This window comes from Chiloscyllium plagiosum, unplaced genomic scaffold (genome assembly GCF_037043375.1).
Source record: "Chiloscyllium plagiosum isolate Xiang-an unplaced genomic scaffold, Cpla_swu_hap1 HiC_scaffold_11, whole genome shotgun sequence".
Taxonomy (NCBI): domain Eukaryota; kingdom Metazoa; phylum Chordata; class Chondrichthyes; order Orectolobiformes; family Hemiscylliidae; genus Chiloscyllium; species Chiloscyllium plagiosum.
In genome coordinates, this window is record NW_028270149.1 from 18,293,637 (window position 1) to 18,311,252 (window position 17,616).

Here is a 17,616-nt window from a genome sequence, read left to right on the forward strand (position 1 = left end):
CACCGGCACCTCTACATCGTGACTTTATTTCTTAGCGTCAGTTCATTGTTCAGCTTGGCACAAAACACCAGCATGTTCTGGCAAAAAGCCGCTCCCACTGCAATTTTCTGCTGGCTTCAATTCAAACTGCTTTCTGCAAAGGGGGATGGGCGGATAAAGACAGAGAAACTCTGTGTCCGAGCCAGGATTCAATGTAAGGGATGGAACTGCATTGTACAAGGCAACACCAGCCCCTTCCAAACAAGGATTGATGATATGGTTCTGGAAGCAGGAAATTTATCAGCCTGGAGTCAGGTCTGGTCTTGAGCAGTTTCATGTCTGAACCCAAACACAGATGGATTAACAGCTGCAACAAATACGTCCAAGTACCCTCCTAAGTGATGGAGACTATTATTTAGAGTGGCACAATGGTTCACTGCTCCCTCACAGTGCCAGGGACCCGGGTTTAATTCCACCCTCGGGTGACAGTCTGAGCGGAGTTTGTACGTTCTTCCCATGACTGTGTGGGTTTCCTCTGGGTGCTCTGATTTCCTCCCACTAGGCAAAGTTGAGCAGGTTAGGTGAATTAGCTCTGCTAAATTACCCATTGTATCCAGGGATGTGCGGGCTAAGAGGATTAGCCATGGGAAAGGCAGAGTTATGGGGATGGGGATGGGTCTGGGTGGGATACTCTTCAGAGGCAAAAGTGAGGACTGCAGATGCTGGAACTTAGAGTCGAGAGAGCGGTGCTGGAAAAGCACAGCAGGTCAGGCAGCATCCGAGGAGCAGGAAAATCGACGTTTCAGGCAAAACCGCTTTGTCAGAAATAAAGGGCTTTTGCCCGAAACATCGATTTTCCTGCTCATCGGATGCTGCCTGACCTGCTGTGCTTTTCCAGCACCACTCTAATCTTGACTCATTCAGCCCATTGTGTCTGCTTCACCATTCAATAAGATGGTCTGATAATCCTCAACTCCACTTTCCTGCCTTTTCCCCATTACCTTAATTCCCCTACTGATGTAAAAGCTGTCTATATAGCCTTGAGTATCCATGAGGTCACAGCCTCAAATGGCCTCTGCAGTAAAGAATTGCCTCCGAGAGAAGAAAATCCCTCTCAATTCTGTCTCAAATATGTAGCCCCTTATTCTGAGATGATGCCCTCTGGTCCTAGACTCTCCCACAAGGGGAAACCACCCCGTCTAGGTCCCTAAACTGATAGACTTTGAATTTATTTTATATAACAGCAAGTACTTTTAGTAATATTCTGCTACGAATAACCTCAAGGTTCTCAGTCTTGGAAAGGTTATCTGTTTTGTTTTGGATAGTTATACAGTGACATTGAAGTGCATTCAGAGTTGATTCAAATTTAGGCTTATCTTTACACTTCCCCCCACCAATGAGAAATTGGCGCCTACATCATGTCTCCCCTGGACCTCACAAGTGAAATACAGACCTCACCCACCAGCTACATCATCATCTTAGCCTTACCATCTCCCTTTAGTTGACACTGTCTCACTACGGTACACTTTATGTTCTTCTTCTGGATGTAGTATTGTTCATGGTTCCTTCCGTGACAGAGAAGTAAACACTTTGGATACTGAAATCTGAAGGAGCAATAGAAAATGCTGAAAACACTCAGCAGGTCAGGCAGCAGCTGTGGACAGAGAAATTAAGTTAATGTTTTGAGGCATCGATTCACATCTGTCTGGTATTCCATTGTCTCTGGACGAATACCTCTATTTGCAAATGCTGAAGCTAACATAAAAAAGGAAAAGTGGATTCATTTGTTATTGTATTATAATGCAACCCCAGTTTCAACTGCAGTTCTCTAACTTCTCTAACCCAGAGAAAGTTAGAGGTACACATACACCACGCACTCAAACTGTCCCAACTTCGCTTCCAATTGCATTTTGAATATCCTCGATGTTTGAATCTCTACCACTTTGCCTACTTCAAACGTGGAATGTGGAAGGAATCGAGTTGGCACTATTGTCATTTTGAATTTATGTCCTTTGGTCTAGCTCTTTGTGATTTACTTTGAAGTAACAATCCAGCTTTGCCTCATATGCAACAGTGAATGTTTTGCACAACTCAGTGGGATACCCCCTCAAAAGTTCCCTTTCATGAACCAGAGACATTTAGCTTCATTCTAGCTCAACACACGGCACCAATTCAGCTGATCCTTAAGGATGTGCACAATGTCTGCAACTGGACGCAGCAGATTAATCCCATTGTGCCCACCCCTAGAATCATAGAATCCTAAAGTGTGGAAACAGGCCCTTCAGGGGTGCACACCAATCCTCCAAAGAGTAACCCACCCAGACCCATTCCCCAACCCTATTATCTATCCTACATTTACCCCTGACTAATGCACCCAACCTACATACCCCTGGACAATTCAGCATGGCTGATTCACCTAATGTGGGAGGAAACTAGAGCACCCGGAGGGAACCCACGCAGACACGGGGAGAATGTGCAAACTCCACACACAGTCACCCGAGGCTGGAATCAAACCTGGGTCCATGGCGCTGTGAGGCAGCAGTGCTAACCACTGAGCCACCGTGCTGTCCCCTACCTACAGTTCCCAAAACACTGTCCTACTGTGACCATTAGAATTTAAAAGTCAGAAAAATAAAATGGCATTAGAGGATGTGTTACAGATACAATCATAATTTGCTTTTTTTTTAATTTCAAGAGAAATCACTTCAAATACACAACATAAAATGACTAACACGAGGGGTCATAGTTTTAAGCTGGTTGGAGGAAAGTATAGAGGGGATGTCAAAGGCGGGTTCTTTACACAGAGAGTTGTGAGAAAATGGAAAGCGTTGCCAGCAGCAGTTGTGGAGGCAGGGTCATTGGGGACATTTAAGAGACTCCTCGACATACATATGGTCACAGAAATTTGAGGGTGCATACATGAGGATCAGTGGTCGGCACAACATCGTGGGCTGAAGGGCCTGTTCTGTGCTGTACTGTTGTATTGTTCTATGTTCTATGTTCTATGAAACCGCGTTCATACCCAATAATGCACTGTACAATTGCAGAGCAACTTCCTTTCTAATTTATGTATTGGAAAACCAAAGGATTACTTCTCCACAAGATTAAACCACATATTGATGAATTGAAACTGAAACTATCAACAAAACATTTATTACTTGCATTGGGATAAACGTTATTTTGTTGTCCTTGATTCATATTTCATGTTCTCATGTTCAGGTTAATGTTATGCAAAGAAAGGTGAAACGTATTAAAAGAATTTAGTGGCTGGTTATAACTTTATTGGGATTATTTCCAAAAGGTTGTGTTCCTGATTAGCCAGTCCTGCAAATCCTACGCTGTCCCATTGCAAGGTTCAGTCTGTGCTCAGTCAGATGCTATGTCACCTTAACAATCCTTTGTTTCAATCTGGCAGTACATTTTCCCTTGTGAATTCTTGTGGCCTCTTTAAGAAAGCCTATTAATTTATTGTCTACTACTGACAAATGATAGGAATTTTTATATTCTAGCCCTTCACACCCAATGGCCACCAGATTGAGCCTATGCCAAGAACATTTTACAGAGAATCTTTTACAAGCCATCAGGCTGTGAAGTCGATTTGAAGTCGATTTAGAAGATTAGCCACGATCTTATTGAATGCTAGCACAGGCTCAATGAGCCAAATGGCCTACAATGCTCCTATTTCTTATGTTCCTATGTTGAACCCATCAATGATGGAATTGTTTTGCAATTCACTTCCTATTCCTGTTTAAAATATCACATATATCCACTGTCAAGGCAGCACCATCAATGCTTGTTGCTTGTGCCTCTCTTCTACAGAAGTGGTATCTTCAGGTATGCCCTCCTTACCCCAAGACATGACTTCTTCAATATTGTGTATGATCTATCTTGCTACGTTGCTCCCCACCTTCAAATCTCCAGCTCATCTAACAGATCCAACTAGCCTGTGGGCTTAATAGTGGTGTCATGATGACTCACAGCACCAGGGACCTGGATTCGATTCCAGCTTTGGGCAACCATCCGTGTGAAGTTTGCACATTCTCCCCGTGTCTGGGCGGGGGAGTTCTGGGTTTCCGTCGCGCAGTCCAGATATGAACAGGCGAGGTAGATTAGCCATGTGAAATGAAGAGGAGTGGGTCTAGGTGGGATGTGATTTGGAGGGTCAGTTTGGACTTGATGGGCTGAATGGCCTGTTTCCACACTGTAGGGATTCTATGAATAATCATCCCAGACAACAGGTCTATAAAGTCCATCAGTGCCAGTGGTGTAGGAGATGTTGTTCCAAAATTAAACAGGAGCATGGTAGTACCAAGTATTAAGAGTGGGGTTGGTGGTGATGATATGCGCCAATTCCCTTCTATTTTTCTCCTTGGGTGCAGCAGCTCTTTGGGCTACACTAAATCTCAAGCCTGCAGTTCATCAATGAATCTTCACTTAAGTTTATGTACATCAGTTTTACCAGACTATTCAACTCTAAATGAATTGTCAGATAACGGAGACCTTCCAAGGTAATTCCCAACACTGGATGGCAGCTAAAGACAGGATCTTGTGCTCCCAGAGGTGGCAAGGTGGTTGGCTGGAAGGGAATATACTTAGGAGGGAAGAAGGAATAGTAGATTATTACCAACTTCCTGCCTCCATCAAAATATTAATTGGTATGATCCCAATGGATATAAATACTGGACAAGTCCAATGCCAGATTGAAATCTGGCTTGACAGATCATATTTTGTTTTATGTTGGTTTTAACAAGGTGGCCTCTTTCTCGGGGCTAAAGACACAAAATATTGCAGAGTTGGTTTTAACAGTAAAATAAAAGTCTATTAACCAAAATATATGATGATTAAAATAGAACAAACCTATCTGTTTACAAATTTAAAGCTTGTTAAATACATGGTAAACGTACAATCCCATTAATCTCAAAGAACTCCTTACAGATCCCAAACAAAAGTGGCCTCTAGTCATCATTACAGTGTTTTGGCCTCAGCTTAATGGAAATCAATTGTGATATTTGCTGCTTGGGCTCAGAGGGAAATTAAGGTAGCAAGTTTAAGATACAGCGAGAAAACTTAAGAGAAATGAAATTGTCCATAGGGTTAGGTGCATTAGTCAGAGGGAAATAGGTCTGAATGGGTTACTCATCAGAGGGTCAGTATGGACTTGTTGGGCTGAATGGCCTGTTTCTACACTGTAGCTAATCTATTCTAATCTAAAAAGTCAAAATGTTCAGAAGGTTGTCCAGACGCGATGGGCTAAATGACCTCCCTGTGCACTGAAACAATCCTGTAAACCAATCACATTGACTTATTCTCAGGTGACAAAAAATATTATGATTGAACTAAAGTGAAGCTTAAATATCAATGAATAAACTTAAATAATTTAAAATATATGTACTTTTATGTCACTATATGAAGAAAAATGTTGTTTCAAAAACCTGGAATTAGTTCCACTGGAGCAATGAGGCTGCCTAGCAATAAGTAAGAAGTTTGCGTGCTGCTAGAAACCCAGTTGAACATCTTTCCACAAGATGCAAACTTTTCAGGGGATTTTTACGGAGGCACAAACAGTGTAGAGTTCATACTAGCTCAGAACATTGTAATGATTGCAGTCTGACGCGCCTCAACACTGCAGCCTTTCAAGGGGCACAGAATTATTGACATAACCTTCTGAATTTCCACATTATTCTATGCACCCAAAAGCAGCAGCCATTACTACATTAAAATATGGGCCAGTGAATCAAGGTTCTATTTGTCTGTTTTAGGTGTGTATAGAAAATCCCGCAGCGCTATTCAAAACCAAGCATGAGAGTCTCCCTGGCATCCTGGCCCATGCTGAGTCATTCATTAAAGTCACTGAAACGAAGAATTATCTGGCCATTGAACAGATTAGTGTTTGTGGGATTAGATTCCCTACAGTGTGGAAGCAGGCCCTTCGGCCCAACAAGTCCACACCGACCCTCCGAAGAGCAACCCGCCCAGACACATTCCCCTATATTTACCCCTGATTAATACACCTAACACTATGGGCAATTTAGCACGGCCAATTCACCTGACCTGCACATCTTTGGACTGTGGGAGGAAACCGGAGCACCCGGAGGAAACCCATGTAGACACTGGGAGAATGTGCAAACTCCACACAGACAGTTATAGAGTCATAGAGATGTACAGCATGGAAACAGACCCTTCGGTCCAACCTGTCCATGCTGACCAGATATCCCAACCCAATCTAGTTCCACCTGCCAGCACCCGGCCCATATCCCTCCAAACCCTTCCTATTCATATACCCATCCAAATGCCTCTTAAATGTTGCAATTGTACCAGCCTGCATCACATCCTCTGGCAGCTCATTCCACACACGTACCACCCTCTGCGTGAAAAAGTTGCCCCTTAGGTCTCTTTTATATCTTTCCCCTCTCACCCTAAACCTATGCCCTCTAGTTCTGGATTCCCCGACCCCAGGGAAAAGATTTTGTCTATTTATCCTATCCATGCCCCTCATAATTTTGTAAACCTCTATAAGGTCACCCTCAGCCTCCAACACTTGGAATTGAACCCGGGTCCCTGGCGCTGTGAGGCAGCAGTGCTAACCACTGAGCCACCATGCTGCCCATTTTGCTGTGCACACGTTGGCAGTTGTGCTTCCTCACATTACAAACATTCACAAAGACACACACTTGGTCATGAAACATTCTGAGGGAGTAAAAGGCGCTTTCCAGTTCTTCCTGACAGCTCTCTGGTGTACGAGTCCAGCTGTATACTTAGAATTAGGTTTTATTATCACATGTACTCAACTATAGGGATACAGGGTTACAGTGAAATATATACAATGTTGTAATTCACAGCGCCATATTGAGTACAAGGTGACTCGGTACAAAGTCTTAGTTTAAAAAGTATAAAACTAAAGAAATATGTCAAACGTTCAACATTACAGTTCTTCTCAATATAAAGCAGCAAATGAGAAATATAGTTAAAAGTTCCAAATTAGAGTCCTTCTTTAGCCATGGGTCTGCAGTTGCTCCACACTGAGTTCTCCCCATAATGGCTCCATCTACAATGCTGAAGTACAGTACTGAGCACTATCCAGAATCTGATCCTTTCTTATTTATGAACAAGAAAGATCCGACAATCAATCAATCAATTACTGGGCTGGCAGAAATACTTTAAAAGTGAAGCCACAATCATCCAAATTGCATTTTAAGAATCTCTCAGACACTCAGGAACAGACTGGCTAGCCCAGATTCACACTTCACCTCATTTCAGATTATTCCAAAGTGAATGTACACACTGGACACCATAACCTTCGAAAGGAGAAACACAGATGCGTAATAAGTAATAAATTAAAAATGTCACCAGCGGGACTCATATTCTAAGAATGAATACATTTTTAAAAACTTGGATACTGCTGTCTACATTTGTTTTACTCTCCACTAAAGATTCACCAGATCTAAAGAACACTTTGTACAGAAGGTTCTGTTCAGATTCAACTTGAAATGTTAACTCTGTTTCCCTCTTCACAGATGCTGCCAGAGGTAGGAGAGTGTTTTCTAGCACCTTCTTTTCTTATTTCAGTTTTCCAGCATCCAATGTTTGGCTTTTATTTATAACACACAGGCCGTGTTGAGTGAAACGAAAAAAGCGAGGGCGAAACAGCCTGTTTGTTACTCCAAATTTTCATGTATTCTTTACACTGACAGTGGCCCCATGAGCATGTATGTCATCAATTGCTTAGGCCTGTGCATTGCTGCTAGCATGATGAATTGGTTTGGGCTGGTGCTTCCTGTTGAGGTTCCCAGGCTGCAGTGAGTTGTGAAGGTTAGTGTCTGTGTGTTAATTTTTCAATGGAGATACATACACTGACCTGTGAATCTTCTTTCTTTCCCAATATAGTCACACACAGAGGACTGTTCTGCAGCCCCTGTCTTCTAAGAAAGGTCAGCCTGAAATTCACTTCTTCCTGATTAAATAACTCTTGTAAATAATCCCAGGGATAAGTCTACTTGTGGCCTGCACAGAGTAATTTGCACTGACCTGGAATTGTCCCCTAACCCTCTGTATTATCCAGTAGCTGATCTGCAATAATGTCTTAACACCATTTCTAATTTAGTATGATATGTGCAATTGAAATCAGAGCTTTCTGTTTGATTTGGAGATGCCGGTGATGGACTGGGGTGGACAAAGTTAAAAATCACTCAACACCAGGTTATAGTCCAACAGGTTTAATTGGAAGCACTGTCTTTCGGAGCGACGCTCCTTCATCAGGTGGTAGTGGAGGGCTACCACCCTCCACAACCACCTGATGAAGGACCGTCGCTCCGAAAGCTAGTGCTTCCAATTAAACCTGTTGGAATATAACCTGGTGTTGTGTGATTTTTAACTTTCTGTTTTGTGACACTGTTTTAAATTTTATGGAATACAGTAGCTGGTGTTATTAACTCCAGCCTTGACTGTAGTAAAGCAGTCATCCTTTCTTTTCCTTTGTAAACTTGAGCTTAGTTCATCCACAGCTCTGTATCGTCAATCACATTGACTCCCATTTACCAACCACTTGCTACATCAGAATGTTAGGCTCATATCTGATTTGAAATGGCTTGACGATAAAAGGGTCAACGCAGTTAGTGATGACTAGACTGGGTAAATGCAGGAAAGATTTGAAGATGCCGGTGTTGGACTGGGGTGTATAAAGTTAAAAATCACACAACACCAGGTTATAGTCCAACAGGTTTAATTGGAAGCACACTAGCTTTCGGAGCAACACTCCTTCATCAGGTGGTTGTGGAGGACACAATTGTGCCTTACAATTAAACCTGTTGGACTATAACCTGGTGTTGTGTGATCTTTAACTAAATGCAGGAAGGATGTTCCTAATTACTAGGGAATTCAGGACCAAGGTTCACAGTCAAAGGAAACAGGGTAAGTCATTTAGGACTGAGATGAGGAGAAATCACCCTACTCAGCGAGTGGTGAGTCTGTGGAATTCTGTACCATGGAACATTGCTGAGACCAAAACATTAGATGTTTTCAGGAAGTTGTTAGATATAGTTCTTAGGGCTAAAGAGATCATAGGGTATGGGGCAAAAGCAGGAACAGTAGACTGAGTTGGATGATCATTGTGAGTACATTGAATGCTGAAGCAGGATCGAAGGGCCAAATGGCCTGTTCCTCTTTTCTATGCAACATCATTGGACTAGTAATCCAACAGCCCAGATTAGTGCTCTGGATTCACAGGTTCAAATCCCACGGCAGCTGGTGGAATTTAAATTATTTGAACTTGTATTTTTTGGAATATAGAAGAATGAGAGGCAACCCTATTGAAGCATACAATAGGGAACTCGAAGGGGTGGATTTGGAGAGGTTGTCTCCCCTAGTGGGAGAGTCGAGGACGAGAGGGCATCATCTCAGAATAAGGGGTTACACATTTAAGACAGAGATGACAAAGAATTTCTTCTCTCAGAGAAGCGTGAATGTGTACAATTCTTTACCTGGTCTGAATAGCAATTCTGCTGTTCAGACCAGGTCATAGAGTCATAGAGATGTACAGCAAGGAAACAGAGCCATCAGTCCAACTAATCCATGCTGACCAGATATCCCAACCCAATCTAGTTCCACCTGCCAGCACCCAGCCCATATCCCTCCAAACCCTTCCTATTTATATACCCATCCAGATGCCTCTTAAATGTTGCAATTGTACCAGTCTCCATCACTTCGTCTGGCAGCTCATTCCATACAGGTACCACCCTCTGAGTGAAAAAGTTGCTCCTTAGGTCTCTTTTATATCTTTCCCCTCTCACCCTAAACCTATGCCCTCTAGTTCTGGACTCCCCCACCCCAGGGAAGAGACTTTGTCTATTTATCCTATCCATGCCCGTCATAATTTTGTAAACCTCTATAAGGTCACCCCTCAGCCTCCAACACTCCAGGGAAAACTGCCCCAGCCTATTCAACTTCTCAGTATAGCTCAAATCCTCCAACCCTGGCAAAATCCTTGTACATCTTTTCTGAACCCTTTCAAGTTTCACAACATCTTTCCGATAGGAAGGAAACCAGAATTGCATGCAATATTCCAACAGTAGCCTAACCAATGTCCTGTACAGCTGCAACATGACCTCCCAACTCCTGTACTCAATACTCTGACCAATAAAGGAAAGCATACCAAACGTCTTCTTCACTATCCTATCTATCTGCAATTCCACTTTCAAGGAGCTATGAACCTGCACTCCAAGGTCTCTTTGTTCAGCAACACTCCCTAGGACCTTACCATTAAGTGTGTAAGTCCTGCTAAGATTTGCTTTCCCAAAATGCAACACCTCACATTTATCTGAATTAAACTCCATCTGCCACTTCTCAGCAAGGCTGAAATGGACAGATTTCCAACCAGTAAGGGAATTGAGGTTTATAGGGAAAAGGCAGGAAAATGGAGTTGATGATCATCATATTAGACAATCTCATTGAAGGGCAGAGTGGACTCTTTGGGCTGAATGTCCTACTTCTGCTCCTACAATTGATGGTCTCATGGAAATGTTAACTCTGTCCTTCTTCATGGCTGCTGCCAGAAGGAGCAGAGTATCTCCACCACCTTCTGTTCTTATTTCAGATTACAGACCGATTTTGGCTTCCAGTCCAGCCATGCTTTGATTTTAATATTCTCAGACTCCAGAGATGTCGGTTTGAATCCTATCATGGCAGATGGTGAAATTTAAATTCAATTAATAAATCTGGAATTAAAAGCAATTGTAGTTACTGGAAAAGCATTACTGTAAATAACTCATCTGGTTCACTAATGTTCCTTTAGACGAAGGAAATCTGTCATTACCTACAAAGACCATTCAGCCCCTTGAACCTAGGCAAAAGTGAGGACTGCAGATGCTGGAAACCAGAGTTTAGATCAGAGTGGTGCTGGAAAAGCACAGCAGGCCAGGCAGCATCCAAGGAGCAGGAAAATCGACATTTCGGGCAAAAGCCCTTGATGAAGGGATTTTGCCCAAAACATCGATTTTCCTGCTCCTTGGATGCTGCCTGACCTGTTGTGCTTTTCCAGCACCACTCTGACCCAAGCCCCTTGAACCTGCTCAGTCATAGAGTCATAGAAATGTACAGCATGGAAACAGACCCTTCGGAGTCATTCGATAAAGTTGTGGCTGATCTTATTCCACATTCCCATCTACCCATGACAGTCCTTGGTTTCCCTACCTAACAGGAATCTATCACAGCAGACACAGGGAGGGATTGCTGGAGAAACTTTGCAGGTTTGGCAGCATCTATAGAGAAAGAAACAGAGTTAGCATTTCGAGCCCAGTATGACTCTTCTGCAGAACCCATCTGTGTCTTAAAAATATTCAATGACCCCCACCTCTATCACTTTCAGAAGCAGAGTTCCAAAGTCACACAGCCAACTGAGAGAAAAAAATATTCTTGCAATTTATGAATGGCTGTGAATCTCAGAATAACAAAACCTAACTGTGAAAACAGTTTTGAAAACCAGTTTTATCAGTTTGAGGAGAGGGAGTTAGTTGTCGCTCAATAGTCTGAGGTGAATTTGCTTCCTCTATCGAGGGTTAGATGGTTTTGAGCTATGTACCTACTCACTTTTGCCTAGGTTCAAGCGGCTGAATGGTCTTTGTAGGTAACAACAGATTTCCTACGTCTAAAGGAACATTAGTGAACCAGATGAGTTATTTACAATAATGCTTTTCCAGTAACTACAATTACTTTTAAATCCAGATTTATTAATTAAATTTAAATTTGAATGGTTTTCAATGAGGCAGGGGCGAGGAACACATTGACAGGATAAATGAATTGAAAAATGATTTGTGAACAAAGGACAAATCATAAATTAAAAATTAACTTTAATTTGAAGTATAATAAATTGTGATTATTTTACTCTTTCTTAGGATCTGGATGTTGCTGACCAGGCCAGCATTTGTGGCCATTTCAGAGAGAGTTAGAAGTCAACCACATTGTTGCAGGTTTGGAGTCACATGTAGAGCAGACCAGGTATGGGTGGTGGCAATTTTCCTCCCCTGAACAAGATGGGGTTTTATGACAATAATTTCCTGATACATATTTTCTAATTAACCTGTTCAGACTCGACCTCAGTCTGCCTGGCTTAGAGGTAAGGACATCACCTATACCCCTAAAATCACTGGAACCTTAATCCAGTGCTTTTGACTGCAGCAAACAACAGCATGTAAACTGGGGCTCAAACCCCCAATCTTGAGATTAAAAATCTCTCAGTTTACCAATTGAGCTAGCTGATACTGACCAGGCCTGAGTCTGCTTAGCTTACAAGTCCAGACCTACCAAGCTATGGGCAATAGGTAATAGCACAATTACTGGGATTAGGTTTCAATTTCTGGGTGTCTTTATGACACAATTCAGTCTATTAATTAAGTGAATTCAAATTCGACCCACTGCTGTAGTGGAATTCAAACCCCATGTTCTTGGGAATTAGGATGGGCCTCTGGTTTATAATCCAATGACATTACCACCATGCCACTGTCTTCCCTGTTATGTCAGATGATAATAGCTGCTATCTAGAGTCCAAAGTAAATGTACACTGTCAATTTATGAAAGTAGGCATTTCTATCTCAAATCTGAAAAAGGTAAAGTTTTCTTAATTTAAAAATTTGAGGTTAACAACATTATGACTGGGGATACTTGTTTATTTCTTTTCTTACAGATCCAGGTCTGGAATAGGTTTATCGTAGTTGGCCCTTTATTGTTTTGAAGGGGTTAATAGGTTGTCAATGAGAGTTGGCTGTCTCTCATTCCGCCAGCCTTATGCAGGCCTGATATTGAACAGTGTGAAGACAGTGGAGACCCGTTGGAGACCTCTGCTGGCTGAGCTGCAGGACTGCACCCTGGCTATTCACATAGCTCACAAGGATTGGGAGGATCTGGAATGGAGAGAGATCCTCACTCACGCACTGCAAATGAGCGAGTCCCAAATACAAAGCCTACTGGCTGAAGGGGAGAAGTTTGGCAGGGGAGTAATTGTCGGTAAGACGAGAGAATTGTCTCAATTCTGCTTCATCTGAAAACATGGATCAGTTGTATAAAATGTGCCCCTAGCAGACTCCAAACTCAATACACCTTCTCATCTAACACTTTCTTGCCCTCTGGCATTTACAGAATTACAGAACTGTTACAGTGCAGAAGGAGGCTATTCTGCACATCGTACCTGAACTTACTCAATGATCTGGTGCCAATCTTCTGCCTTTCCCCATATCCATACACACGATTACTGTCCAAATAGCCAACCATAGCTCCCTCAACTGTACCTGCCTCCACCAAATTTCCATGCACTGCATTCCATCTGTAGTAACTCCTGATGAGAAAAAGTTATATTCTCGCATCACCTTTGCCTCTTTTGCTCGTCACTTTAAATCTATTCCCTCTCATTCTTGTTCTTTTTTTATGAGCAGGAACAACTTTTCCCAAACTACTCAATCCAGCCTGCTTATGATTTTAAAAGCCTCAGTCAACTCTCTGAGCCTTCTTCTCTCCTGGGAGAACCATTCCAACTTCTTCAATCTGTCTTCATAGTTAAAGTTTCTCATACATGGAACCATTCTTGTAAATTGTCCTTGTACTCTACTCCAATACATTCACATCCTTCCTGTAATGTAGTGCCCACACGACTGAGATGGGGCGAGGAGATGAAGAAATATTCTTCTCATAAATGGTAAGAACCAGCCAACAAATCAGATATTGTACCACACTTTCTTGCACCAAAATTAAGAAATGCTAATTTAAATTGTCATGCAGCTCATAAAATAGTGTTTGAGCTACAAACTGTTTTAGAATTATTCTAATTTTTTGCCAACTACTTTATGCTTTGCCTTTTTCAAACATAACTTTCCACAATCATACTTGCCTTGATTAGGCACTAAGTGAAGAGAAAAATAAGACTTGTACTTATGTGACACCTTCCACAACACCTTCAGAAGATCCAAAAGCACTTCACAACAAATAGGGTATTTTTACATGTAGTCACTGTGATAATGTCAGAAACACAAATGGTAATTTGCACACATCAAAACGCTCGAGATACTAAATTGTTGGTTATAATATAGATTTCTCAAGGATGAATAGGATTTTCTTCCCATACTCCAGTCTGTAAGTGAGATGTCAGGCTGGAGCTGTGTTCTGCATTTGCTAGTGGCCTGTCTCTCATCGAAGTGACAATTCCTTTAGACCTGGCAGTGCTGAGGTCAATTGGCTCACGTCTCCCCCTGTCTCAGCTGAGGTCTTCTGTTTTTGTGTAATAGGATCAGGCAGGGATACCTGAGACCAAATGGATTAGGGTGCAGTGTAGGGAATGCCAACAGTTTGTTGGTATTTAGTGATTTCTAAGTTAAAATAAAACTCTGACTGGAAAAGTATAGTCCTGGACAATGTCTAACCAACCATTAACCTGTTGTGTCTATCACCGACTATCATATTAGGGATTAAGCATGTGATTTTATCCATGCAAACATCACCTCTACATCCATTGATCTCCTGTTTGGCCTCCTATCCTCCAATCGTGTAATCTTCAGCTCACCCCCAGAAGTTCTGCCCTGTCTCAAGAGTGGTCCCACATGCCCAACTTGCCTGCATTTTCTACAGTAGTGGCCTTTAGTCCCCCACAAGGGGAAATTTAAAATTCCCAATCTCATGTTTAAATACCTTTATTGTTTTACCTCATCCTGTCTCTGCAACTGTTTTCAACCATCCCTGTGCTCTTTTACATGACCCTTCTGCTCACTTCGCCACACCAATAATGGCTGTGTTTTCAATTATCTGGGATCCAAGCTTTGGAATGGTCTTCCGAAACTGCTCCATTTACTCATCTCCAACGATTTAGGTTTTTGTTGCAATTATCTTCACCTTTGCCTCTTTTGTCATTATATTTCCCTGAAGCACCTTGGGTCACTTTACTGCATGAGAAGCTCTGTACCATTGCAAGTTGTTGAGAATTTCCTGTACCTCGTGACTCAGTGCCATTCTTTGACATATTTAACATTATTCAGAGTAAATGTGAATCATTAGTATACATCATCAGATTGTTTAAACTGTAATGAAAGCAAAGGACTTGTCCGCTGGTATTATCACAGATACAGAGCACTTGGCCATTTTAGCATCTTTGCAATGACGGGCAGGAGAGTGTGTTTCGCTCAACATGGCCTCCCTGGACTGTGCATTGTTAGTTTTCACAGTATGATCAGTGACATTATTAACAAGAATAGCTCTAGGAATTAGGACCTTCACTTATGCTGATAAATTGGAGAAATTAGGAAAGTTTTCCTTGGATAACGTGAAAGCAGATGTGATGGAGTTGGTCAAAATGATGAAGAGTCCGGACAGAGTATATAGACAGAAACTGTTCCTATTGGTGTAATTGGAAAAATAAACAATGGAGTGAAAGGAGAAACCCATGGACGCAGTGAGTTGTTGGGATCTGGAATGTGCTGTCCGAGAACATGGTGCAGGCCATTTCAATCGAGACCCTCAAGAGGCAATTAGTTATCTGCTAAGGAAGAATTTGCAGGGCTACATGGGGAAGGCAGGAGAACAGCACTTGTGAATCATTCATTTGGAGAGCCAGCACAGACATGATGGAGCAAATTACCTCCTGTGTTGTAACAGGATTCTGATTCTGTGAACAGGGAGTGAAAGGGAAGGAAAGAGTAAGGGAGGAAGGTTTAACCACACTCTGTGACACTTGATTGTCTTTACTGCAGAAATGTGGAAACCCACCTGCTCCTCTTAGCCGGTGTCGGGGAGGGGACGAGGGTTTGGACAATATGAGTAGAGCAGGTCAAACTTAGTCAGAGGGAGGGAGGAAATTGCAACTGAATCAGATATTGTTGCTGTCCAATTCCTTTGAGAATATTAAAGTTCCTTTGTGAAGATTCTGTCACATAAACACCTGACAATTATTGCCGATAAAAGGACAGTGCCAGCCCAAGAGAATGGGCCTTTGTTGCGTGTGATGCCTGCTCCCTGGCAGCCACTCATTGTGAACCTTCAGGTTCTATACAGCGATGAATGTGTCTCCACCATTTTAAAAGCAAAAATCCCTCTGTGTGTTTACCAAAGGATTAGTTGATATCGGAGAGACCTGGCAATGCCTGAGTGACATAACTCCTGAAGAAATGAGGAAGCTGGAGGGACAGACTGTCCTTCGAGGACTGGAGCACAAATATCTCACCACTTTGTCCAATCCGCGATGGCTGCATGAGCCAATCCCAGCCAGAGGACACAAGGATGTATGGATGGTGGATATTCCTGACGAACTGATTCCATGATGACCACAGACACCAGGATTAAAACCTCTGATAGATACGAAGGAATGAGCAGAATTATTGTGATCTCGAAAACTGGAACTGCTGGCTGACTGAGCGATCGGGAAAGTATTACTTTTAATTCCCTAGTTTTTGTTACATTGCTTCTTGTGTATTGCTACAGTTGGTGATGTGGCAAAAAATAAATTGTGAACTGCAACGTGTTCACCCTCAGCAAAAAGAGTGGTGTATGTCTATATGTTGCAATAAAGATACAGAATTTCAAATCAAAAATGTTGTAATTTACGTGCAGTCATTTTGTACAAAAGCTACTTCTTGTACAAGATAATTGATCAGTGGCTGAGATTTGGCAAATGGATTTTATTATGGCTAGGGTCACTCAATCAGCCATGATCGAATGGGCATAATTCTACTTCTATATCTTATAGGTTTATGGTTATACTTGTACATGGCTAAGATAGTCATCTCAACTCCAGGACACCTCTGCAAGAGTTCCCCATTGGTCCAAAATCTTCAGCTGCTTCATCAATGACCTTTCCTCCCATCATAAGGTCAGAAGTGGGAATGTTCACTGGCAATGTTCAGCAACATTCACAACTCCTCAAATACTGAAGCAGTCCATGTTCAAATGCAACAAGATCTGGACAATATCCAGGCTTGGTTCTGCTAAGTGACAAGTAACATTCAGGCCACAAAAATGCCAGGCAATGACCGTGTCCAAAAAGACAGAATTTAACCATCACCATACATTCAATGCCATCACCATCACCGAATCCCCTGAAATCAATATCCTGGGGTTTCCACTGATTAGAAACTGAAGTGGATAGTCATATATATATACTGTAGCTACAACAGCAGGTCATAGGCTAGGAATCTTGCAGCACGTAACTCCCTACCTGACTCCCCAAAGCCTGTTCATCATCTGTAAGGCACAAGTCAAGAGTGTGATGGAATACTGCCCTCTTGCCTGGATGGGTGCACTTCCAACAACACTCAAAAAGCTTGACACCATCCAGAACAAAGCAGTCTGCTTAATTGGCACCATAACCATAAGCATCCATTCCCTCCACCACCAACACTCAGAAGCAGCAGTGTATACTATCCACAAAATGCACTGCAAAAACTCAACAATGATCCTGAGACAATGTCTTCCAAGCCCATGACCACTTCCATCTAGAAGGAAAAGGGCATCAGATACAGGGGAACATCACCACCTGCAAGGTGCACCCCATCCTGACTTAGTGCTAATCAGTCAAATTCCTGGAAGATTTCCCCCCCCGCCCCCCGCCTCACATTATAGTGAGTCTACCTGTCACAAATAGATCACAGCAAGTCAAGAAGGAAGCTCACTAAA

At 42.3% G+C, this 17,616-nt stretch overlaps 1 protein-coding gene across 3 annotated transcripts; it reads left to right on the forward strand.

Annotated features, from left to right (window-relative positions):
• Positions 1-7,791: 7,791 nt before the first annotated feature.
• LOC122557415 (protein EOLA1) lies at positions 7,792-16,529 on the forward strand. 3 transcript variants are annotated; one of them, XM_043705107.2, is made up of 4 exons: positions 7,800-7,907; positions 11,865-11,939; positions 12,653-12,972; positions 16,057-16,529. In XM_043705107.2, exons 3-4 carry the CDS (start codon positions 12,720-12,722, stop codon positions 16,263-16,265), a joined length of 462 nt encoding a protein of 153 aa, XP_043561042.1. In that variant the 5' UTR covers positions 7,800-7,907; positions 11,865-11,939; positions 12,653-12,719; the 3' UTR covers positions 16,266-16,529. The 3 variants fall into 3 exon arrangements, with proteins under 3 accessions (XP_087848004.1, XP_043561042.1, XP_043561039.1); XM_043705104.2 differs by having other exon boundaries at positions 7,801-7,907; positions 11,865-11,967; XM_087991878.1 differs by lacking the exon at positions 11,865-11,939 and having other exon boundaries at positions 7,792-7,907.
• The last annotated feature ends 1,087 nt before the right edge of the window (positions 16,530-17,616 follow it).

Coding starts and splice junctions, on each gene's coding strand:
- LOC122557415 (XM_087991878.1), top strand. CDS start 12,720: ATGAGAGTTGGCTGTCTCTCATTCCGCCAGCCTTATGCAGGCCTGATA. Junction 12,973..16,056: donor TGGCAGGGGAGTAATTGTCG/GTAAGACGAGAG, acceptor TGTTTACCAAAG/GATTAGTTGATATCGGAGAG.